At 46.2% G+C, this 24,033-nt stretch overlaps 1 protein-coding gene across 3 annotated transcripts in view; it reads left to right on the top strand.

Moving 5' to 3' along the window:
* Positions 1-12,404: 12,404 nt before the first annotated feature.
* Positions 12,405-24,033, top strand: part of LOC146205727 (putative ATP-dependent RNA helicase DHX35) — a 28,172-nt gene continuing 16,543 nt past the window's right edge. Inside the window, exons 1-8 of one of the 3 annotated variants that reach the window (XM_084590383.1) lie at positions 12,405-12,766; positions 12,827-12,963; positions 13,035-13,127; positions 13,191-13,268; positions 13,340-13,444; positions 13,570-13,796; positions 19,140-19,340; positions 22,579-22,666. In XM_084590383.1, the coding sequence (XP_084446509.1) occupies positions 12,736-12,766; positions 12,827-12,963; positions 13,035-13,127; positions 13,191-13,268; positions 13,340-13,444; positions 13,570-13,796; positions 19,140-19,340; positions 22,579-22,666 (960 nt within the window). In that variant the 5' untranslated portion in view covers positions 12,405-12,735. The remainder of the gene's footprint in view (positions 12,767-12,826; positions 12,964-13,034; positions 13,128-13,190; positions 13,269-13,339; positions 13,445-13,569; positions 13,797-19,139; positions 19,341-22,578; positions 22,667-24,033) is intronic. The other 2 variants (XM_084590385.1, XM_084590382.1) reach the window with 2 other exon arrangements.

Raw genomic sequence — 24,033 nt, 5'->3', positions numbered from 1 at the left:
TTAACAACCCCAGGTAGACGGACCTGAGGCCACCAGTTGAACCTGAGGCTGCCGTCTCGAGAACGGCTCACTTGTTATACGCGCGTCTTCCCAACGAAAGGTCGTGGCGCAGACCCTCCCAAACAAACGGAACGAGTAATTAAATGCCGTCAGCAAGGGTGGCCGTTCGTTCTAACGCTAACGCTTGCTTCGTTCTCAGCTTCGCAAGCCAATAAGTTTTGGCTGTAGGGACGAAAAGTTTAGTGTGTGAAAGATTTTATTTGCCGTTTGTTTTACTAATTGCTGTGAATAATATAGGCAAGAAATAATTTTTTCTCAATATACTAGTGACCGGTGTTCCCGTGAGCATTAAAGAATACCTAAAAACGTGACCCGTGAATATTTTGCTGTGTAAATAGTACGCTAAGATTGCTAAAATTTAAATTTGCACTAGCCTAAAATTGGTTGCATCAAGCGTTTTCTTTGTTCAAATGAAATCTAAAGTTTGACGAAATCTCGCCTTGTCAAACATGGAGGTTCATGTCAACAAAATCTTCAGTTACAATAAGGTTAAAAAAAAAATTCTGCAAAGAGAATTTAAGGAAGAGGGAAGTGAGTCTTGCTTTTGCCATAGGCATGATTTAGGAGTAACAGCGACTAGGAGAGAAGCATTACACAGAAGACAACTTGCTGTCTGCAAATTCTGAAGCGTTGTTGCCGCCCAACTTCAGCGGAACATTCTGGTCATATCACTGTTCAAGTGTTCTTACAGGAGCGTTTGTATATAAAAGAGGAGAGCTCATTGGTGAAGGCTATCGAAAGGCTATAGGGAGAGCTGCAATTAGTCCTCCTCCTTTTTTTTTTTTTATGGCAGCCGTGCATTCCTGTTGTGAGGCCCGCCTATTGCGATTAATTCGCTATTCTCACGCGATCTGGTGCTTCTGGCGCTGTGAAGCCAACATCGTGTCCACGCTTCATTCTGGGCGAATGGGATTCGGTGAAACTTAAAATCGGGTAACTACATACTATTCATTTGCACCGGTAAACAACGGTTCCCAAATAACTGCGTAGGAAATTGAACAACTGTCGTCCCTATCATCAAGGACATGATGTCAATTATTTTAATTTTAATGCGTTAGCTGTAAGCCTTCTAATCTGAAAAAAAAAAAAAAAAAAGCTGCAGCCGATTTAACTTCCCGAATGTTTTCGTAATGTGACAATGTGCGAAATCACGTCCCGTTTCCTTTCGCCTTCTACTCGAGGCCATATAGGTTTTCAAGGTTAGGCTTCAGGCAAAGATCGGAGAAATTTGTGAACGGGATGCTTAGTAGTTGCGCACAATAAGAATTTGGACCTCTCGCGCACCTTAAGAGGGCAATGCGACAGCGGTATGTTCTGGATGACACCGCTGGAAAAGGTCTGGATCCACTGCGCAAGGATGTAACTTGATGACGACGGCATACAATGCAAGTGCGATAGAGCGGTAGTAAAAACGAAAGGCGCTCCTTGTTGTGTTGTGCCCTTAGAAAATGGCACATACCCACGCATGGATAGCGTATATATAGAGCTCTCGTTCCGTGCCCAACGAAACTCCACGGGTTAGAAATCCGTTCTTTTATATATAAGGTGTTCCTGTGGTTCTTAGGTGGCGCCTGGAAAAAAAGGACGCTGAAGTCGGCTCGCGCGCTGTGTGTGAAACTCTGCCTGCTGGTACAGCTTTGCCCTGTCTTTTAGTCACGTCTAGCCCTGTTGTCCGTGACAATATATATGAGCCTCAAATTGTCCGCGTCGGGAAAACTAAAGACAGCGACCTCCGGGGGCGAGGACGCTTCAAATCGACGCGACGAATACCACCCCGACAACGCCACCTGTGAGCGACCACGACTTGACGGCCCCGACGACAGTTCGTACACGTGAAGATAGACTCTCGCTGGATATACCCGTGGTACTCGACGGCTATAAGGTTAGCGCATTGATGGACACTGGTACTGATTTTCGATTTTAAGCGGGAAGCTAGCGGCGCTTCTAAAAAAGCAATGACGCAGCAGATTCGCACCGCTGGCGGGAATCCCGCCACAACGAATACCGCCACAACGAAATTTCCGCGACAACGAATAATTTTTTATTCCCCGCGAGTATCCTATAAGAATTAATGGCCTAAATTTCTCTGCACAACGAACCATTTTTGCAGAGCGTTTCCGCTTCAACGAAATTTTCGCGTTCAAAATCGAAACCGAAACTAGTTTTATTGGCGAGAAGTCCAAGTCAAATCCAAAGCCACATTAAGCATGAAATCACGTGATTGCAGTTCCGCCATTTTGGCTTTGTGTCGTGGTCGCGTTGTTCACTCGCTGCCTTTCTCTTCGACAACGACGAGTTTTCATCCGCAGGACACGATGGCAACGCAAGTGAAAAAACGCAAAACTCTTTCCCTTGAGCAAAAAGCTCAAATAATCGCCCAAGCAGAAAGCGGAAGGAAGAAAGCGGCAATTGCTGAAGACTTCGGAATTCCTGCAAGTTCGCTGTCAACGATTCTAGGCAATAAGGACAGCGTGAGAATGGCACTTGCTTCAGGCACATCCTCGAAGCACAAAAAGGTGACGCGGCCCCTCCATGAAGAGTTGGACAAAGCAGTGCATGCGTGGTTTGTGGAAGCACGAGCCAGCAACGTCCCCCTGTCCGGAAGCATCGTCCAGCAGAAAGCCTTGAACTATGCATGCCTACTTGGCATTGATGATTTTAAAGCCAGCATTGGCTGGCTAAACCGTTTCAAGGCCCGCCATAACATCGTTGGAAAAGTGTTGTGCGGCGAGTCAATGTCAGCAGACGTGGACGGAGCAGCTGCTTGGAAGGCGAGTAACATGGCCGGAATTTTAAGCAACTTCGCGCCTGCAGACATTTACAACGCCGACGAGACCGGGCTATTCTACGAGATGTTGCCGGCTAGGACGCTCGACTTCAAGGGGCAGCGCTGTCACGGCGGCAAACACAGCAAAAAACGCATCACAGTGCTGCTTTGCACAAACATGGATGGCTCGGACAAGCGTCCGCCGTTAGTCATAGGCAAAAGTGCCAAGCCGCGCTGTTTTAAGGGAACTCGTAGCCTACCTGTGCAGTACAAGGCGAACAACAAGTCATGGATGACCCGCGCTATTTTCACCGAGTGGATGATGGCATTCGACCGCGACATGAAGCGGCAGGGCCGTAAAGTTTGCTTGCTTTTGGACAATTGTTCAGCGCATCACTCCGACGAAGTCAAGCTCACTAACACGGAGCTGAGGTTTTTCCCTCCCAATTGCACGTCTGTCTTACAGCCTCTCGATCATGGCGTGATTCTTAGCCTGAAGCGCGCTTACCGCGGGAGGTTAATTCAGCGGCTGCTTTTTAACACTGAAACCGGCCGAGACACGAAGGTGGACTTGTACGTGGCACTGCAGATTATGTCTGCTGCCTGGAGCACACTGGGGCGCTCAGTAATTGTGAACTGTTTCAGGCACGCCGGATTTGCCGAAGGTCGACCCGTACACTCTGCTGGCCTAACACCAGGCGTTACAGACGACGACGAAGAGGCGTCACCGGCTCCGGGGATCGCGGCCGCCTGGAAAACGCTGGGAGAAATAGGAACCGTGCCGCCTAATCTCGAGCTCGACGAATACATCGGCGCTGACGCTTGTGTTGTTGTTCACGAAGATGTGAGTGATGAGCAGATCATAAAAGCTGCCCGGAATGATAAGGACTCTTCCGATGAAGAAGACGACGACGTACAGGAAGCGCCGGCTGCGGCAACCGCCGTACAGGTGATGGACGCTTTTGATGTCATCAGGAATTTCGTTGCTGTCCGAGACGACGATGTTGCAATGGGTTTGCTGACCGAGTGCGAAAATCGCGTGACGGCGTTGCTCGCCGTGAAGCGTAAGCAAACCAAGCTTACAGATTTTTGGCATTAAACGCCTTTGCTGCTGCTTGGGCAATTCTTTCTGCGTTTCACGTCAAATTTTTGCGATAACGAAGTTCCGCGAGAACGAATTTTTTTTCGTGCACCGTGAATTTCGTTATAGCGGGATTCAACTTACCGGGTGTCCCAGCTAACTTGAACCAAGGGGTTCAAAATAATATATTTGAGGTAGGTCAGTGAAACCAATTGCATTCAACTGCCAGCCTCCTTGGGCACTACAGGCAATGTTTTGTTTTGCAATTACTTAATTAGATAATTACGTTAATTTATCTAATTTATTAAATATCGACTTTAGACCAAACATGTAAATTGGAAAGTTGTAGAGCACCTTCAGAAACCCCCATTTCATTAATTGCGATAAAGAAAGTCTCACTTGTATCGTTTTTTCCGGGCTCAGAAGAAAGCCCGCGAAATACAAATAATACCACGTGACTAGTGCATTTGTGCGCCGCGATTGTGGTGCTCTCAGTCGTGGTTTGAGCGAACGAAATCAGCTGCGGCCGTGTCCTCTTGGCCCCGTTAAAGCGGCAGGCCGACATGCCTGCGATGGCTTCTTCGCCCGCGTCAGACAGCCGGCCCACGTGACGGTGCAGTAGCAGCGAGAGCGGCGAGCCGACACCACGGAGATTCTAACAAGGCCTCCTTCTCTCCCATCAGCGAACGTCACGACAAACGAATGAGCGATAAGGTATCAGCCACTGAATCTGCGCATACAGGCTTGGGTAAAGGGGCGAGATGACATCATGTGACGACTAAAATTAGCGCTGCACCTTCATTTGCCGGTTTTTTATCGCCATCCGCCTGTCGTGATGTAGGCTGCTGCTGTGCGCAGGCGTGGCCAAAATCGCGGTGGCGACGGGCGAGGTCGAGCTCGCTCGAACCATCGCCAACATTTCTGCCTGCCGCTGCAACGGGACCATCGGGTCACAGACGCAGCTTATGTCGTTCGCTCAAACCACGACTGAGAGCACCACAATCGCGGCGCACATATGCGCTAGTCACGTGCTATTATTTGTATTTCGCGCGCTTTCTTCCGGGCCCGAAAGAAAAGATACACGTAAGACTTTCTTTATCGAATTTACTGGAATGGGAGTTTCTGAAGGTGCTCTACAACTTTCCAATTCACATGTTTGGTCTAAAGTCGATATTTAAAAAATTAGAGAAATTAACATAATTAGCTAATTAAGTAAATGCAATACAAAAAATTGCCTGTAGTGCGCGAACAGGCTGGCAGTTGTATGCATTTGGTTTCACTGACCTACCTTAAATACATTATTTTGTAACCCTTGGTTCAAATTAGCTGGGACACCCGGTATATATAGTTGTATGTACATAATAAGGCGTAACTTTTAAGGTGCAAAAGCGGCTGATTGAGCCAAGTAAACGACACAGCAAATCTTCAGCCCTCCCTCCGCTGCCTCTCAAGCCAAACCAGCCCATACATCACAGCTAGGGAAAAAGAAGAAAGGAAGCAAGCGTGCATACTGCTTTACCGAGGGCAGCTCCAAGCCGTCACTCGTTTGAAACCACGCTGTCTACGCTGGCTAGCCTGCCCGCCCCTAAAGCCCCTTTATTGAGGGGCTTTACCCGCCCCTCCTTTCAACCTCTCCCCACTAATAGGAAAAAAATACAGAAGAAAGCGTGCGTGCTGTTAAGTGCGGACCCTGGGCCAGGGGGCGCTGCGCCGTTCTGTCCGTCAGCGCCCTCTATGGAGACCCCGTCAAAACCTCCGCGCAGTGCGGCCAAAACCTGGGCCAGGAGGCGCTGCGCCGCTCTGTGCGTCAGCGCCCTCCATGGAGACCACGTCAAAATCTACGCGCAGCCCGGCCGCGTCGTCTGCTCCCCGCCTCATAGAAAAGCATGCTGTCGTCTGCTCCGCGCTGCTTTCCAGCACGTGTTTGCGCGCGCGCGCTCGGTTGTTTCTCTCCTCCTCCGGCCGCATTGTGGCCGCCGTCGCGCTCTAACAAAGGGGGCAAGAAAGAAAAACTGGAATGAAAAAGTGATGGCGCGCTTTTTCGCAAAACTCGTGAAAGTGTTTTTCTCTCTTCTCCCTTTCGTGTTGAAACGATGGTTGTCGGTTTTCTTTTTAGGTATCTCGCACCTCTGTTTGTAACTGGCGGTGCCGCAGCAGCCATCGCGGAACCAAGCCGGCCTCAAGAAACAGATATATGTCATTAATGCCATCACTCGGCGCTTATAAAGGGAAAACACATACGTCAATCGTTCTATCCTCATACGCGATCCTGCTTCGGGAGCTCAAAACTGCGCATTCGATAGAGATAACTGAAATAGGGATTGCACAGCGTAGCTGTGGAATTGAGAAGACAAAGGTTTACTTGGAGAGATGTCCCCGCCTGCATGAAAAGTCGTCAGGCATTTGCTCGTTCTTCGTCTCGCGGAGAGAGGAAACTGCCGAAAAATTGGCATGCCTCGGCTTCTCGTCAGTGATCCAGGTCGTTAAGAAACCTCTCATCGTTAAAGGTAGATAAGTCATTGATTTCGGATGGCAGCGCCACAGCAGCGAACTCCCCCTGACCACTGTCAGCAGGAGCCAAAGGGTATACAAGGCGGCATGCTTTGTGCCTTTGTAGGGAACGCGTCCTAAACGCGCCGAAAACAGGCACCACGGCGCCGGCAGCATCGCCTAAAACGTCTGTCCCCAAAGAGTTTAATAGGCTCCTTTCAAGTGAGCAGTCACAAATGGAAAGGAAGCTCCCCAACCAGCGCCCGGAGCACTCGTCGCTGTGTACACGCGTATCAATTCTCAACGAGAAGGCTGGACCCTTCATTCCCTGAGCAACATGGAAGTGACATCAAGTGGTGCCGCCTCAAGTCCTTCAAAATACCTGTCGCTTGCCTCTGCCTTCGAGTACCGAATTCGAGTTCATGTTGTTGTTGTTGTTTTTTTTGTCTGAGCCTGCCAAGAAGCGCTCTTTGAAAACAATGTCCGCGGCGATCATTTAGTCATAATTTCTCACTTTCGAAAGCACCGATAAAAAGCGTGCCTCCAGCCAGCCTCTATGTCAGCCGGGGCACAGAAAAAAGCAAAAATAAGAAACACCACTGGCAAAGAGCGCCGGCTTTGCGCGCACAGACGCACGACCATCCCCCCTCGTCCTCACTCTCTTTCTCCCGCTCCGCGTGCACGTGCGGCTGCCTGTAGCACGCGCTCCCGAGCGAGCGGGCTGCGCAGACTCCGCAGACAGCCGCGCGCTGCGCGGGCGCGGATGCGCGGGCGCGGATGCGCGTAGGTTTTGTAGTTCCTCTCCGCTCCGCTGGAAACCGAGCGCTGGCGTCGCGGAGCAAACTCCAGCTTTGGTTCCCTATAGAAAAGCATGCTGTCGTCTGCTCCGCGCTGCCTTCCAGCACGTGTTTGCGCGCGCGCGCTCGGTTGTTTCTCTCCTCCTCCGGCCGCATTCTGGCCGCCGTCGCGCTCCAACAAAGGGGGCAAGAAAAAAAAACGAATGAAAAAGTGACAGCGCGCTTTTTCGCAAAACTCGTGAAAGTGTTTTTCTCTCTTTCGTGTTGAAACGATGGTTGTCGTTGTTTTTTTTAGGTATCTCGTACCGCTCGTATCTCGCACCTCTGTTTGTAACTGGCGGTGCCGCAGCAGCCATCGCGGAACCAAGTCGGCCTCAAGAAACAGATATATGTCATTAATGCCATCACTCGGCGCTTATAAAGGGAAAACACATATGTTAATGGTTCTATCCTCATACGCTATCCTGCTTCGGGAGCTCAAAACTGCGCATTCGCTAGGGGAGATAACTGAACTAGGGATTGCACAGCCTAGCTGTGGAATTAAGAAGACAAAGGTTTACTTGGAGAGATGTCCCCGCCTGCATGAAATGTCGTCAGGCATTTCCTCGCTCTTCGTCTCGCGGAGAGAGGAAACTGCCGAAAATATGGCATGCCTCGGCTTCTCGTCAATGATCCAGGTCGTTAAGAAACCTCTCATCGTTAAATGTAGATAAGTCATTGATTTCGGATGGCAGCGCCACAGCAGCGAACTCCCCCTGACCGCTGTCAGCAGGAACCAAAGGGTAAGGCGGCATGCTTTGTGCCTTTGTAGGGAACGCGTCCTAAACGCGCCGAAAGCAGGCACCACGGCGCCGGCAGCATCGCCTAAAACGTCTGTCCCCAAAGAGTTGAATAGGCCATTTTCAAGTGAGCAGTCACAAATGAAAAGGAAGCTCCCCAACCAGCGCCCGGAACACTCGTCGCTGTGTACACGCGTATCAATTCTCAAGGAGAAGGCTGGACCCTTCATTCTCTGAACAACATGGAAGAGACATCAAGAGATGCCGCCGCAAGTCCTTCAAAATACCTGTCGCTTGCCTCTGCCTTCGAGTACCGAATTCGCGTTCATGTTTTTTTTTTGTCTGAGCCTGCCAACAAGCGCTCTTTGAAAACAATGTCCGCGGCGATCAATTAATCATAATTTCTCACTTTCGAAAGCACCGATAAAGAGCGTGCCTCCAGCCAGCCTCTATGTCAACCGGGGCACAGAAAAAAGCAAAAATAAGAAACACCACTGGCAAAGAGCGCCGGCTTTGTGCGCACAGACGAACGACCGTCCCCCCTCGTCCTCACTCTCCTTCTCCCGCTCCGCGTGCACGTGCGGCTGCCTGTATCACGCGCTCCCGAGCGAGCGGGCGGCGCAGACTCTGCAGACAGCCGCGCGCATCGCGGGCGCGGATGCGCGTAGGTTTTGTAGTTCCTCTCCGCTCCGCTGGAAACCGAGCGCTGGCGTCGCGGAGCAAACTCCAGCTTTGGTTCCCTATGGCATGGACAAAACTAACTGCCACGAGCGCTTTACAGAAGAAAAATACAGAAGAAAGCGTGCGTGCTGTTAAGTGCCGACGGCTAGTATGCTCTCCCTCCGCCAGCTCGAAAGCCGCGCTCCGACAGCCAAGCGCTTTTCTCACTGCCTCAGTAGAAGAAGAAAGGGAGCAAGCGTGCATACTGCTTTACCGAGGGCAGCTCCAAGCCGTCACTTGTTTGAAACCACGCTGTCTACGTTGGCTAGCCTGCCCACCCCTAAAGCCCCTTTACCCACCCCTCCTTTCAAACCTCTCCTCACTAATAGGAAAAAAAAATACAGAAGAAAGCGTGCGGACGGCTAGATGCTCTCCCTCCGCCAGCTCGAAGCCGCGCTCCGACGGCCAAGCGCTTTTCTCAGTGCCCCAGTAGAATTAAAAACAAAAAAAAACAAACAAAAAAAAACAACGTCGACAGGACACGCAAAAGTGACGTAGTAGCCCCACGTCACTTTTGTGTCACGTGATTGCGCGTTCACGGTGATTGAGCAGCCGTGCTCTGGAAAGGGAGGGGATTATTGCAGATAGTGACCGCGCAATCACGTGACACAGAAGTGACGCACAAAAGTGACGTAGAGCTACTACGTCGCTTCTGTGTGCCCTGTCGACGGTTTTTTTTTTCTTTTTTTTTTTTATTCTACTGGGGCAGTGAGAAAAGTGCTTGGCCGTCGGAGCGCGGCTTCGAGCTGGCGGAGGGAGAGCATCTATAGCCGTCCGCACTTAACAGCACGCACGCTTTCTTCTGTATTTTTTTCCCTATTAGTGGGGAGAGGTTGAAAGGAGGGGCGGGTAAAGCCCCTCAATAAAGGGGCTTTAGGGGAAGGCAGGCTAGCCAACGTAGACAGCGTGGTTTCAAACGAGTGACGGCTTGGAGCTGCCCTCGGTAAAGCAGTATGCACGCTTGCTTCCTTTCTTCTTTTTCCCTAGCTGTGATGTATGGGCTGGTTTGGCTTGAGAGGCAGCGGAGGGAGTGCTGAAGATTTGCTGTGTCGTTTACTTGGCTCAATCAGCCGCTTTTGCACATATATATATATGAAGGGTGGCGCTGGTGAACACTCTCAAGGTTCGTATACAGACAACATAACTACCCAAGCAAGTAGCAGGGGGGACAGCGGCCGATGTAGCTCAGTTGGAAGAGCACCGGACGCGATATTCGGAGGTCGTGGGCTCGGTTCCCACCATCGGCACGTTGTTTTTTCTTCTACTTTGTGTTTAATTATCTTTCCCCTAAGCAGATTACATTACTCATTTCTGTGATTATCCAAGTAAAAATTAAAAAGAAAAGACATAAAACATAATCCCCCATGCTTTCCTTGGCCTCGCCGACTGCTGGCTTCTTTCCTTCATGTATTATAACGAGCACCCTCATTTCCCCTTCATTTATCTGCATATATATATATATATATATATATATATATATATATATATATATATATATATATATATATATATAGCTATATATATAGTGACGTATCCGTAAGCTAATGGTGAATTCCAATCACAGAGCAGGAGCACTTCCAGAGCAACGTTTTCTGCTCCTTTCGGAGCAATTGTCTTCCAAACGCAGATCCGGAACACGGATCGCGTCTTCCAAACGCAGAACGGGAGCAATTGCCGAGCAAGGGTCGCTCCGCGGAGCAGTCAAAACTGCTCCGCCGAAATCATAGAGTTCCTTACACTAACTAGAGGGAAAGCTGAGGGCGCTGCACTTCAGCCACCATGGGCGCGCTAAGAATCATGGGCCGGTGTGCTACTTGTTGCGGGACAGTCGGTTTTTCTCGAGTACGTGGAGTGGCGTTACTGCAATGTTTTTTTTTCGTTATCATCATCATCTGAAGCTGCGTACATAGACCGCGAAAGCCATAGTAGCGAAGGCGCAAAAGCAGACGTCGCCAATAAATGGTTTCTGTTTCCCGAAATGCCACTAAAAACTTCCTTAAGTGATGGCACAACGATAAATATTTTCAATACATTTTTTATTTCAAAGTTTGCCTATTAAGTGCGAAATATTGGTATTTGTGCTGCTCAAAACTAAGCCAATAGGAGAAAGGGCCATCGCTTATATTGGATAAATCTCACACTGGCATTCTGTTTCTCTCTCTTTTTGCAATTTATAGTCACAATATTCAATCTTAGGACATTATTTACGGTAGGACAACGTTTATCTTTGCATTAGTTTTGGCCAAAAGTTGTAGTTCTGCACTCGGTAGCTCACCGGCCCATGATGCTTTGAGCGCCCATGGTGGCTGAACTGGCCGTCTGGAAACTCCATGTTAACTCCCATAGACGGCAGCACAGCTTTCCCTCTAGGTAAGAGTAAGAAACTCTATGGCCGAAATCGGGGGAACCGACCGGAAGTTTGCGTGACGTGACTTTCCGAGCGACGCTTGCGCATGCACTAGCTAGCGCATACATTTCCGGTGGCTCGCCGCGTTGGCTGTCTCTGCAACGCGCCGCTCCATAGCAGACGATCAGTATTTGCCGCCGCCATGGATGGTGATTCGCGTCGCGCTCTTGCGCTCGCTTTGCTTGAGGACAGCGAGTCGGAGAGCAGCAGTTCCGACTCATCTGTCGAAGAATCAAGAATCAACTATTTATATGTCCATCGTCCGTGTAAACTCAAAGCCGCGCACGTTACAGCTCGGCTCTGGAAGACTGCAAACATTCGGTACGTGAACCGAAGTTTTCTTCCATATTAAAGAAAGTGCTGAAGGAGTCTTACCGTGTGTGTCCGCGCTCGGCTCTTCGAGCAAGGAGGATATAATTGCGTAAACGGCGGGTGTAACCTTCATATCAAAGGGAAGAAAGGCTGCAGGCTTGCAAAGCAGACGACGCGAGCGCACGAAAAGCGCGGGCAAGTGCAAGGAATGATGGGTACTTTCTCCGTCTCCGTTTGCTCGCGAGCGCCACCTACTTGCTCCGGCCAGAGCAAGAGTATTCGAAACGCAGAGTCTGGGAGCGTGCTCCCATGCGTGCTCTCCGCTGGATTGAGGCGTTCTGTGATGGAGCGTGCGCGCTGCTCCAGTTCTGCGTTTGGAATTCGCCATAAGTAACATCTTGTTCACAGCTTAATTCCAAACATCAACGTTTACGCGCCGCAATATGCTGTAAAGTTATTTGCTTTTTGCCACTAAAAAACTGCATGTGTGTGGGCGCGCGTGTTTGCAAATAACTCATGCGCAGGTACTCAATATATTTGAGGCCTCGAATAGTACTCTTGCACGTTTTCATTGTAGTGAGGAAGCAATCACAATCCCTGCAGCGCGCTACGAAGAAGCAGACTCGCGACTCGAAGTCCCTGCGTCGCTTCGAACAGCTCTTGGTAGCATGGTACACGGCTTGGTAGCATGTACACGGCTAGGGCGCACGCCGTGCCCCCCCCCCCCCCCCCCCCCTTTTTTCGATGCAGAGAGATAGCCCCATCATCATCATCATCAGTGCTCTAGAAATTCAGAGCACGGTATGATACAGAGATATCAATATCTTGCATACGTCTATGAAGACATCGTCTGCTCACTACCTCGTTTTCTCGGCGACGATTGCACCAATAGTTTTGAAGATATAAATTTGCTAAATATTTTTTAAATTTTAAGTGTTTGAGGTTAACATATTTTTAGCGTTTTAATTGATCGCAAGTTAAAAAAGGAAGTTGACTACGAATATCATCATCGTCGTCATAATCAATGTCGGTCTTCCAGTGTGCGCGCATGGAGAAAGGAAAGAACTTTGTGCGCGCAAGTTTCGTTTGATGCACGGCTTGATCAAAACCTCCATGCTTTCCTTTCTTTGCTCTATGATCCACGGTGATTTGACGTGTAGTTTTGAATAGTCTTGACAGTTTTTCATTATATTTCTTGCATAGTGTACAATAAGGATGTCATTTTAGCGTACTTTATTTCACTTCATGCCCAGAGCAACTGGTGCTCCTGTCGTTCGTTTAACGCTAACCTCGTTAACTGCATCAACTGGTGCAACAAAACAATGTTTCAGAGACCAGTTTTTCAGAAACCAGGTGAGTCTCAATTAGCATGCTTGAGGTCCCCAGTTTGTTTACATATTGGCGTTGATTTAGGGGGAGAAAATGAATTTTTGAACGAGGAATGGATAATAGAAGACAGAAGTGGTTCTGCGGAGTACACCAATTATGTGTACAACCCAAATGTGTCCCTGTCTATCAGCCAGCAGAGGGAACGGCTGCCAGTATTCAAAGTAAGCAATTTACATACACATGGTGAATCTTACAGTTAAATATTTTTTTTTATTTACGCTGTGTCTTGCAGAATCGTATAGACATCTTGTATCTCTTGGAGAAACACAGAGTTTTAATTGTTACTGGTGAAACTGGAAGCGGCAAAAGTACTCAAATTCCTCAGGTGAGGATTTGATTATAGGCTGTGCGTGCACACTCACTATACTGTATTGTGCGGTTATTCCAGTACTTGATGGAAGCAGGCTGGGCGCAGAAGGGCAAAGTGATTGGAGTCACGCAGCCGAGAAGAGTGGCGGCCATATCAGTGTGTACTATTCTTGTCAAGCATGCCTATTTTTTCTCTGGTGCATTCACATTTTTCCTCTTTGTTCATAGCTGGCCAGGAGAGTAGCTGAAGAGAAAGGTTGTTTGGTAGGACAAGAAGTTGGCTACTGTGTGCGGTTTGATGACTGCTCTGACAAGGAAAGAACGAAGATCAAAGTAAGCAGCATTTATTATAAAAAAAAAATCATGTTTCTAAGCTGGTGCAGAGTGCCTGCAATGCTGAAGCACATGCTGAAATTGAATGCATTGACATCAGTGAACATGATGCTGTTTTATTGCAGTTTATGACAGAAGGAATTCTTCTGAATGAAATAATGGCCAGCCCACTCCTGCCCTCATACTCTGTTCTTATGCTGGATGAAGCGCATGAAAGAACTCTCTTGACTGACACATCTTTGGGGCTTATGAAGAAGATACTGCTTAAAAGGCCCGACCTTCGTCTTATTATATCATCTGCAACACTGGAAGCAGAAGTTCTGAAGAGTTTTTTTCACAGTGACATTGAAAGGTAGGGCAAGACGCAGATATTGTTTTGATTATTTTGCTAAAGGCCAGTTATCAGATGATGTGAGACTTAGCTTGGCATGGTCTGCTACCTTGTTAAAATAATGCAAACAGTGTTGTATAAAAGTAAATGACAAAGCTACAGCACAACAGCTTGGGATGGTAATAACAGTGAAAAGCTTGGTTTGGTTTACGAATGAGAGACGCCATAGTGAGGGGCTCCGGAAATTGCGACCACCTGGAGTTCTTTAGCGTGTAACTGATATTGCAACTGCGCACAGGCGCCTTGCTTTTCACCTCTGTCAAAAAGTGACTGCCATGGCTGGGATTCGATCCTACATCCTTGAAGCAAAAAACTTATTTTGCAACATGGTACAGATGTAAAGAAGTTAAAGGAACCGCTTATCATTACACTCAAGAAACAAATTTATGTCTGCTTCTGAATTGAACTTTATTGCATTAAGAGGATCAGTCTAGGAAAAATGCTTAGCAAAAAAAAAAAAAAAAAAATTCTTTTGATCCTTGGGCATTAAAGGAGTATAGGCATCCAATTTTTGGTTGTGCATTTTCTTCTTTGTTATGATGCATAAGGTATTACTGTACATGGATCACCATGTATAGGACAACTGCAAAATAATTTACAATCAAATTTCTTCTCTCACCTGCTTCGGTTTCAATGGCTGAACAGTGACTGTGAATCAGATTTCTATATGAGTCATATGGGTTATGTGAGGGATGAAAAAACTGTGATATAAGTATCCCTTTGTCATTTTAATTCACTGTAATGCTAAAACCAGCCTGCCTTAAGAACTTGAAACACGAATGAAGCAGCGATTATATTTCAGTTTTTCATTCCTCACGTGTCCTATACAGAGCTTTGTCATTTAGCTATTGAAATTCAAACAGTTAAGAGAAGGAATGCAATTATAAATTATTGAGCTTTTGTAGGTTATATACCACGTGGTGATCCACGTGCGGTAATGCATTATGCATCATTAGCAAGAAGAAAACATAATAGTAGTAGTAGTAGTGATATAAGACTTATTTGACTAAACATTGCTGACAAAGCATGTAAACTGCTTGGGTAACCTGTCGACTATTCTTCTTCTCCTTCGGCGCCGAGCCATTCAAGCCACGTGCTGACGAAAGGGGATGAATAGGAACCAGACTGCTGAGCAGCCGTACAGTAGAAGAGGCAATGAGATAGATTCGCATAGATGGAGGGGCAGTTAGGACAGGAGGCATCAGATCGATAGCGATAAAGAAAGAGGCGGGAGGGGTAATGAGTGCATTTTGGGTGCCCAGGTACCTAACAAAGGAAAACAGTGGAAGGCTCTAATGCGGAGACCGCTCGTTCGACCTCTCGTTGAAGGGAAGAAGGTATGTGGCAGAAAATGGGTTGTGAGCCGACATACACTGTGTACTTTGGAAAAGAGAGAAGGAGGGCAAAGGACTGGAGGACATAGGAAATGGCAAAAATATCGAGAAAAAATGTGTCTGGAAGGTGGAGGTATGGGCTACTAGTAGGCCACTGAGTAGCAAAGAGTGGGAAATGGTGCTCCATGGCTGTATGACGATGACCAGCATGGAGGACAGGGGGACATATTGGACAGGATGAGGGGGATACGAAGGTTGGGAGCTGGGACGTGATGGGGAGAAGTTGTGTTGGAGACAAGAATGGGAGGAATACCTACCTGAGCCAGTAACCACTGACATTGACAGGTAAGAGAAAGTCAGGAAAATGGGAGTCATAATGAAGACTGATAAGAGTGCAAATAGGAAGAAAGGCCCGTGACAAAGAGCTTACTGATAGAAGTGGTGATAGGGAGGTTTTGAACAGCCTTGCAGAGCCCCACTAGTGCAGTCTCAATAATGTTTAGTTGAGTGTAGGTGAATAGAGCATAACATACTGTTAGAAGCAATATGAAAGGGAACACTGGAGCTCATGGTCTTCACTCTTTCAAATGCGCTGTCACCGACAGGTGATAGGAATCAGTGGTAAAGACGCATCCAAAGCAAGCTTGGTCGGCTGCTCTTCCCGAGCATACCCTTGGTGCCACCCATTCTCGTCTTGCGTTGGTTACAGAGCTTTACAAAGCTTGGAGGCCACATGCTCCTGTGTTCCCTTTCATATTTCTTCTAGCTGTACAAAGTACAGGAACCTGTTGAGGGCGAGTGCTTGGACAACTTGGCAAGCATGAGTCTCGTGGAGACCTGAGCACTGAGTGATCACACACCGCAGAAAATGAGTTACGGAGTGGCAGGTGGGAGCAGTATGGTGGAGGGCTTGCACATTCTTGGCTGCATGGAAAAGGAAGCCAAGAACAGTGCATTTGGTGACGACGGGGATGGCAGTGCTAGAGAGATGGAGGGAGAATAGGGGGTTATGAGGCCATTTGTAGAAAGAGTGGCTGAGAAGGAGAAGCTTGGATTTTTCTTGAGCAGGAGAGAGACCATGTATGTTGAGAAAGGTGACAGTGATGTATACGGCATGCTGCAAGGTATTCTGCGCATTACCTCGAGAGCCTAACGAACATCACAAAGTGATGTTGTCATTGTAAAAGATGTGGTGAAGGTTAGGAATTTGAGCTAATTGGGAGGCAAGATGTGCCACAGCCAGATTGAACATAGTAGGGGAGAGAACTACACCTTGAGGAGTGCCCCATGTGAGTTGATGGGGTTAGTACAAATGAGTGTTTATAAGAAAGTGAGCCATTCAGTTAGAGAGGAAGGAACTGAGATAGGAGTACATGCGGGAGCCACAAGCAAGAGAGGGAAGTTGTGACAAGATGTTGTCATGGCAAACCCCCATTGAAGGCTTTGCATGTATCTATGGTTACCTGTGCATGGATTTAGGTGTGGGAGGGTGAAAGAAAGGTGTTTTATAGAAGCTGGAACGTGATCTGAGCGCAGATATGGTGTCGAGAGCTGATCAGAGAAATGAGGAAGGTGAGTCAAAGCCATCTGCTCAAGGGCCTTTTCAACGTACGACGTCGGAGAGATAGGGCGGATGTCAAAGAGGAAGGGAGGTTGTCCTGACTTGGGAATTATAGTACCGCATTTACATGATTGTAACCAGAGGTCTTTTTCTTTTTTTAAGATATCACATTTTTCAGAATGAACTTCGCGTTACGTTCGAAACCAAGGCCCGAATTTTATGCATTTTTTTTTTTCGCTGCTCATCAAGATAGCTTTACCACCAGGCTAGCGAGTTGTGAGGAGCAAAAACTTCTTGGCAACCTCGGGGTCGTAAAACAAGGTAAGGTAAAAAAAACCCTTGAGGAAAGATGGGAAGCTGGCACTGTGCAGCAACAGACAACGGCATGGTGACGACAGCAAACGTTACAGTGACAGCAGCTTCGAATGCGTCAGGCCTACATGATGCATCACATTGTGCTAGATCAGATCGGTTAATTGTGATTTCACATTATAATCATGAGCTAGCATTATAATCGCAATAACATTTTTTATTTTTCTTCTAGGCACAAACTCCCTGCTTGCATTATGTTTGTTGTCGCATTATTTATATGTCAATACAGTAATGATGGAGGAGGTCTAGGAGCTAAAGAGGCTGCCGCTGTTCTAGGTTTCATTAAAAGTGTGGAGAAGGAATTCTTTGGCGGGGTCAGGGAGGTTATGAAGTGTGGTGTATGTAATGGCATCCTTACCAAGAACCGAACGGATAGCAATAGCAACCCGGGCCACTTCGAGCTCCTGTACAGTAAAAAGGCATTCTAGGCGAATAGGAAGGAGTAATAGGGGCACTGGATAGATAGAAGCAAGCTGGTAAGTGGATTAGCTTGAGTGAAAACTAGGGTGGACTTAGTATCTAAGGGGATTTGAAGAGAGACCATGTAGACCGGCAATGCAATGCAGAGTCAGGACTGCCGCAAAGTGCACTCCAATGAGAATGCCTGAAGAAGACTCACTGGGCGACTATGCCGGCACACACAGCATCGATTCAGGAGGAAAGTTGAGTGTTTAGGGGTTGAGAACGGAAAGAACGCTGAACACATTTATGGTGACGCCATAAACAGATAAGGTAAGGGTTCAGGTGTTGGACTGGGCAGCGGGAGGGGACCTGACAGCTACTGGATGAAAGCGTTGCAAAAATGCTGGACATTTAGGCATTGTAAGATTCAAGGAGTAGGGAGATAGTACAATGCAGAAGGCACGCCAGTGAGTCTGAATGACTGCTCAGCATCAAGGAATGCGGGAGAGGAAGGCAAAAGGGTGGATGAGAAAGTGATCACCAAGAAGAGTTCTGGCAGTGACCTCCTAGTGATAGGAAACCGCACCCCGACTGAAGGTGAGGTCGGCTGTGGTGGCCAGATTTGGGGGTCTGGGAATACCCCCATAGGATGTGAGGGGTATTGAAGTCACCCCCTGGCAATAGATGAGTGGTGGGCTGAAGAGAGTGAAGAAATTTACCCAAGGCAGAGAATAAACATGAAGTGATAGGGGGGTTGTAAAAGGACAGGAGGGAGAGTAATATACATGAAGAAGGGAGGTAACAGATCCTGCCATATAAATATTTGAGGAGAGTGGAGGGGGACGCGAATGGTGTGTTTGTCGTTGCATGATAGGTGCAATAACCCGGGACGGTGCAGACCATCCAAGTCTCCTGGAGCAGGAGGAGATGGGGAATCAGGGGCGAGTGAAGAGATAATGGTGCAGAGAGGTTTCGGAAGTTCAGCTGGACAATCTCAAGATCCTCACCTAATGCCATCAGAATGGGGTAAAGGTAGAGGTTTTGAGGTGACGCATTCCTTCTTCCTGGCTGTGGGAAGTCACTTGTGCAGGGAAAGCACCACACATGTGAATGACTGCAATCGTTTTGGATGTGCTTGAAGGGTGATAGAAATTTGGAGTATTGATGTCTCCAGCTGGACCAATCGAGCGTGGTGTGCGGTAGCGGTGATTTCGACGAGGTCAGCCAAAGGGGCGACCTGGGTAGCGGAGGAGGGGGAATTTGATGTTTATACTCAATCTTCTAATTGTTCACTTCTTGCTTTTAAAGTGTTCCCTTTTATATTGCCTTGATTTTTAAGGAATTACTTCATATTCAGAATCAGTTTTACTGAATTATATATGGCAATTGCATTATATAATGTACAGAAGGAAGTCCTGTAACTTATATTTGAACTTTGTTATCATTTTGTGTTGTTAATTTAAAAGGGGATTATTCTTCCCAGCAATACGAAAAACTTGAAACCATTGAAATCCAGCGGGACCTCTACTGCAGAAGTATAGTAGGCTATAGGTTCATTTTTGGAGTGAATGTTAAGAATGAACTGCTTGCTGTTCAGACTGCACAGTATTATTCAACCCTTCTTTTTCTTTTTAGCAAACACATTTCATCAGAGATTTTGAGCATCCAAGGGCGAGTATATCCTGTCGAAGTGTACTACCTGGCTGACCCAGTTCCAAATTATGTGAAGGCAGCTGTTGAAACTGTCGTGAAAATTCACGAAACACAACGCATGGGCCATGTGCTGGTGTTCCTGACTGGGCAGGATGAGGTGGAAGAAGCTGTCAGTCTTCTCAAGTAAATATTGCAATTTCATTTTGAGTGCTCATATAAAAACACTACCTCCAATGCAGTATTGGTGCTACTTGATTACTTTTAGTATCAATGCAGTATTTGAACTAGAGTTTCTCCTGGCAACAAGTACAGCTTCCTTGGATTTATCATGCTTTCAGCTAACTGGCTAATACACTTCATTATTTAGACTATTTCATTAAAATGCAGTGCATGTATATATCGATTACACTTGGCATCACCAGCACCGTGTGAACAAAGCACATGGTGATAAGTGGATCTGAAAACTTTGCAGGTTTCACTATGCTCCTGGCCTAATACGGAGACTGCTTTGATGTTCACAGAAGTCACCTGTATTTTAACTGGAGCAACTGAGCAAAATCTTTGATATGATTGCTATAATTTACTTGTGCTTTATCTTCATTTGGTAGCTAAGCATATTTTTCACCACAGTACTGAACTACAAGAGAAAACTACCTATTAACATTCTGCGGTCAGAAGGCTGCCAGTGCCAAATTTTCTCTACTGAAGGATAGCCTAATTGAACCTACCTTTTGTCAGTGTAGTACTTTCTCTTATTAAAGCATATTCACCATTGTTGTACTCTAGATATTATTGCTCTGTATGTTGGAAAGCAGAACTGGCACTTGCTTTCTGTGATATCTGATGGTCATCGACAGATTGCTTATTTAAAAAGAGCATATGATGCATTTTGTTCACATTGTTTGTAAGAGTATGCATTTTCATTTAAGGCTTTGGGTAATGTAAAATTGTGTTCAGTTTTACCAATTTTACAGCCACTACTGTTTGGTAATAATGGTTAGCAGGTAGTGATGGTCACAGTATATGTGCGGCCCTTCATTTTTGTTTTATTTTGTGTGGAATTCGGAAGCTAAAAATTGCACAATACTTCTTGAGCTCGAATCTAGGTACAAATCAGGTTGTTTAGAAGAATGTTTTGCAATTCAGCTTTTTTGGGGAATGTATTTTTACATCACAAGACAGTTTACTGTAATCGTTCATCTTTATGCTAAACATCAAATGCCTTATTGTTATTTCATAAACAGTATACAATTGCTAGGTTGCACTAAAAAACTGCTTACCCCCAATATTTTTTACATCATATATGTTACCAAGCTCCTCCACAGCACTTCCTTGCTACATTACAGGAATGAACATCAAAGCGGCCATTTTAAATGTGCAAGAACCTTAGAACAAGGCACCTTTAGCGTAGTTAGTGTTTATTGCATAGTACTAGTAAGGCATTTGTCTGTATCTGCATATCATCCTCTCGCTTTGAATCTTCCTTCTTTAATTTAACCTCAAATTCAACTGCCTCATATGTAACAACCACTACAAGAGATCAATAGTTGACTGAGGAAACCCCTCTGGAATCAGCATAACATATCCCCAGATTTTGATGCCTTCATTTTTGTACTAAATGTGTAAAACCAACATTGTCTAGAAGGTGTATTTTGGAGGGGATATCTGGATTGCTCTGACTTTTTAGGGGAAATGTTGGGGATTCAAGAATTGTGTAAAATAGTGTTTCATGCAAAAACAAAGAGCCCTAATTGTACATTGCTTAGCCAATGGACCTTTTCCAGTAATATCTTGCACTTGCGCCGAAAGTTCCAGTCTGCCATTTTTACCAACCATGCTGGACAAAGATAAGGGAGGAGTTTCCTTAATGTGTCCTGCCGCGAAGAATGTTTTCTTGTCCTACAACTGTAAGACATTAACCCTTTCACTGTCGGCTGTTTTTGACCGGGATGCACCCCCAGTGTCGGCTTGGTTTCAGAGAATGAGCATATCAGGGAACGAGCATAAAAATTTATTTTGCATTATGATGGGTATACAAATAAATTAGTCAATGCAATTTGCACATTTCAGTGTTCTGCAGGTGTTTAAATAAACATCATCATCATCAGTCTGACTACAAATGATATATGATAAAATTAAAAAAAACACGCTCAATACTTCTTCAGAGTGTGGTAGATCCTGAAGCATGGGTCCAAGCACAATCCCTTGTCGCACACAGGGCACATGACACGAGTGTCTTTCCTTTTCTTTTGCCCGAATGTGCGCCCTCCGCGCGCATTCAGTGGCCAGCACAAGGGAGAGAAACGGCGCGTAGTGAAGTCGAAAGAGAAAAAGATGGAAAGAGGCTAAAACACTCGTGTGCTGCTGCTGCTAACGGCAAGCTGTCCTCAAGCGAGGGCGCGTGGAGAGAGCGAATGCAGCAATCGAGTCATATGTCAGTCGGAGAGAGGCAACCGCGTGTGGCCCTGAACTTGCCACGCCGTAGCGGAAGCGCGACAAAGAATAAAAATAAAAACCTCCAAACCTGCCGGAGATGGCAGAACAAACTTTGAACCCATAACCGCACGCACGCGCCGAAGGATCGCTCGCTTGAGAGAGTAGTGTCACGGAGCGACCACGCCCCCTCCCACGAGCAAAGAACGGGCGGGCGCAGTCGCACCATACTCTTCCATATATGTGTCATATCGGCGCGGAGCGAGCATATCAGCTTGCAGAAAGATTCAACAGATGGCGGAGCAAGTCCAAGCGCGGTAGCTTTACGGTGAGGCGCGAAGATTTGAACGCAAGATAGAATACGTACGGGTACATTATTGACACTGCGGGGAGGAAACACGAATATGTACCGGTACGTTCATGACAGTGAAAGGGTTAATTATGTTCAGTGCTAGTAGCTTCCCACATAGACCAGCCTCAGCTTAGAAGACATAGTGAGGTTTGTCACCACCCCTTCGCATGATGTGTGTCCATAGACTAATTATGCCTATCTGTTGTAAGGTGAAGCCACCACTGCTCATAACTATTGCCCACCAAATGAACCCATCCTGTAAAGGAATTTTCATAGAAAACACATGAGGAAGCTGAGGCGACCTGACCTGGCAAACATATTTTTCTTGGCGGCCACTAGAGGGTTGCACTACTCGAAAGAGGTCCATTACCTACTTTCCTATTTAAATCATCATCAGTATGTTTACTCTTGAGCATGGCCGTAATGAAGAGGCTTTTGTGAAAGTTCTACACAGGAGCAAGTTTCTGGTGCAATTTTGGCATATGGGTTGACTTTGCTCCACTTATGCTGATGCAAATAAATGCAAATAAATTGTGGACATGAACATTTCTAAAATAGGATTGTTTCTGTAATTCAAACTTCACATGTTTTCTATCATACAAATACAAATTTTATAATTTGGTTGCATTGTTTCAGAGAGTATTCAAGGAATACAAAAAATACCCCTGGCATTCCAAGCATGTATGTTTTACCATTGTATGGATCACTGCCTCAATCTGAACAGGTGCGGGCCATTTTCAGAGCAGTAGTGTTCAGGAAATTCAACTGATTCCAGGGGTTGATACTTTGCTCTGCATTAGAATTATGCAGTGCATCATTTTTTGACTTAAAAGTTACTTTTGCTGCTCTTCTTTGCCAGATAGTACAGTGACTGCAAGGAGCATTGTGTGTGTTATTCGTCAAGCGTGTCTGGCATATGAAACTGTGGGCTCTTCATGCCTTCTATTTTTGACCATCCTACGGTGAAGGGAGCCTGAATCACTCATTAAGGGTGAAACATACTACTGTGAATATTGCACAGTTTCAGTCCAACATGACATATTCCTTCATTCTTAACAGCAACAAGTTCATTTAGATAACACTGTCATAATGCAGCCACTTGTGCAGTGTCTGTGCTCATACTCCTAAGTTTGGCTTCTTGTGCTTCTCCCGAGAAATGAAAATTTAGGGGAAAAAAAGAAAGATATTCAATTTGGGAAAGTTGTCGAAGTTGCATACTTTGTACATTGAATTTTTGTGCTCATTTAAGCATTCAGGAAAATTGTAGGGAATGAGGGAGGGGGCCACCCCGAAAATCACTAGGTGTTTCTAATTATGTTAAGCATATTCTGGAAGCTCTCATTTACTAGCAATTTCAAGCTACTTTACATGTGACTCTTGCCACATGCAAAGTAGTGTATACTTATTTTCAATGCTTCAGAAATATGCATACAGTTTAATAAATGCAGATAAAGAAGAACTGAACAATATGAAAATTCATGAAAACATTATACCTATATGAATTGATGATTTTCTTCCAAATAGCTAAATTGAATGTTCAATAAACTTGTGTAAACTGAGACATGTCTGTGATACAGGTTATCACCCACCGAAATACATTTGTCTTTCTCTCTGAGTAGCCTTTGAGCTCATGAAATGCTTCAGAATTCACAAGAAACCACCTTTGACGTAGTGTTGATAACTCTGGGATAGCTTGCATGTTTGGCATAGCTGTGCCCAGTGTGCATCTGGATACTGCATGGCCACAGTATACTGAAAGTTTTGTGGTGTGCTTCTTCTCTTCCCATAGCTTTCTTTATTCATTTACTTGCCTACAAAGGCTCTTAAACGTACACAAAAAGAACCTGCAATCATACTTTCTCCACTACTAGACATTCTTGTAAAGCTCAGAGATACATCTTCAGTCAGTGGTGCAACGTTGTAAGGTAGGCAGTGTCACCACGGGCATCAAGGACTTGTCTCCTTTACTCATTAACCTAAACCTAGCAAAAAAGGAAATGCGAAGGCTTGTCTGTAGGCCACTATAACAAGGCCACATTTTCAGTCTTTTCAAAGTATCTCTCAAGCCCATGTCAAACAGTGCCATGATAC

Source organism: Amblyomma maculatum, chromosome 1, assembly GCF_055883805.1.
Source record: "Amblyomma maculatum isolate TAMU_Amacu chromosome 1, ASM5588380v1, whole genome shotgun sequence".
Classification (NCBI taxonomy): Eukaryota; Metazoa; Arthropoda; class Arachnida; order Ixodida; family Ixodidae; genus Amblyomma; species Amblyomma maculatum.
Note: the sequence above shows the minus strand (reverse complement) of the source record. Positions and strands in the feature narration are given on the sequence as shown.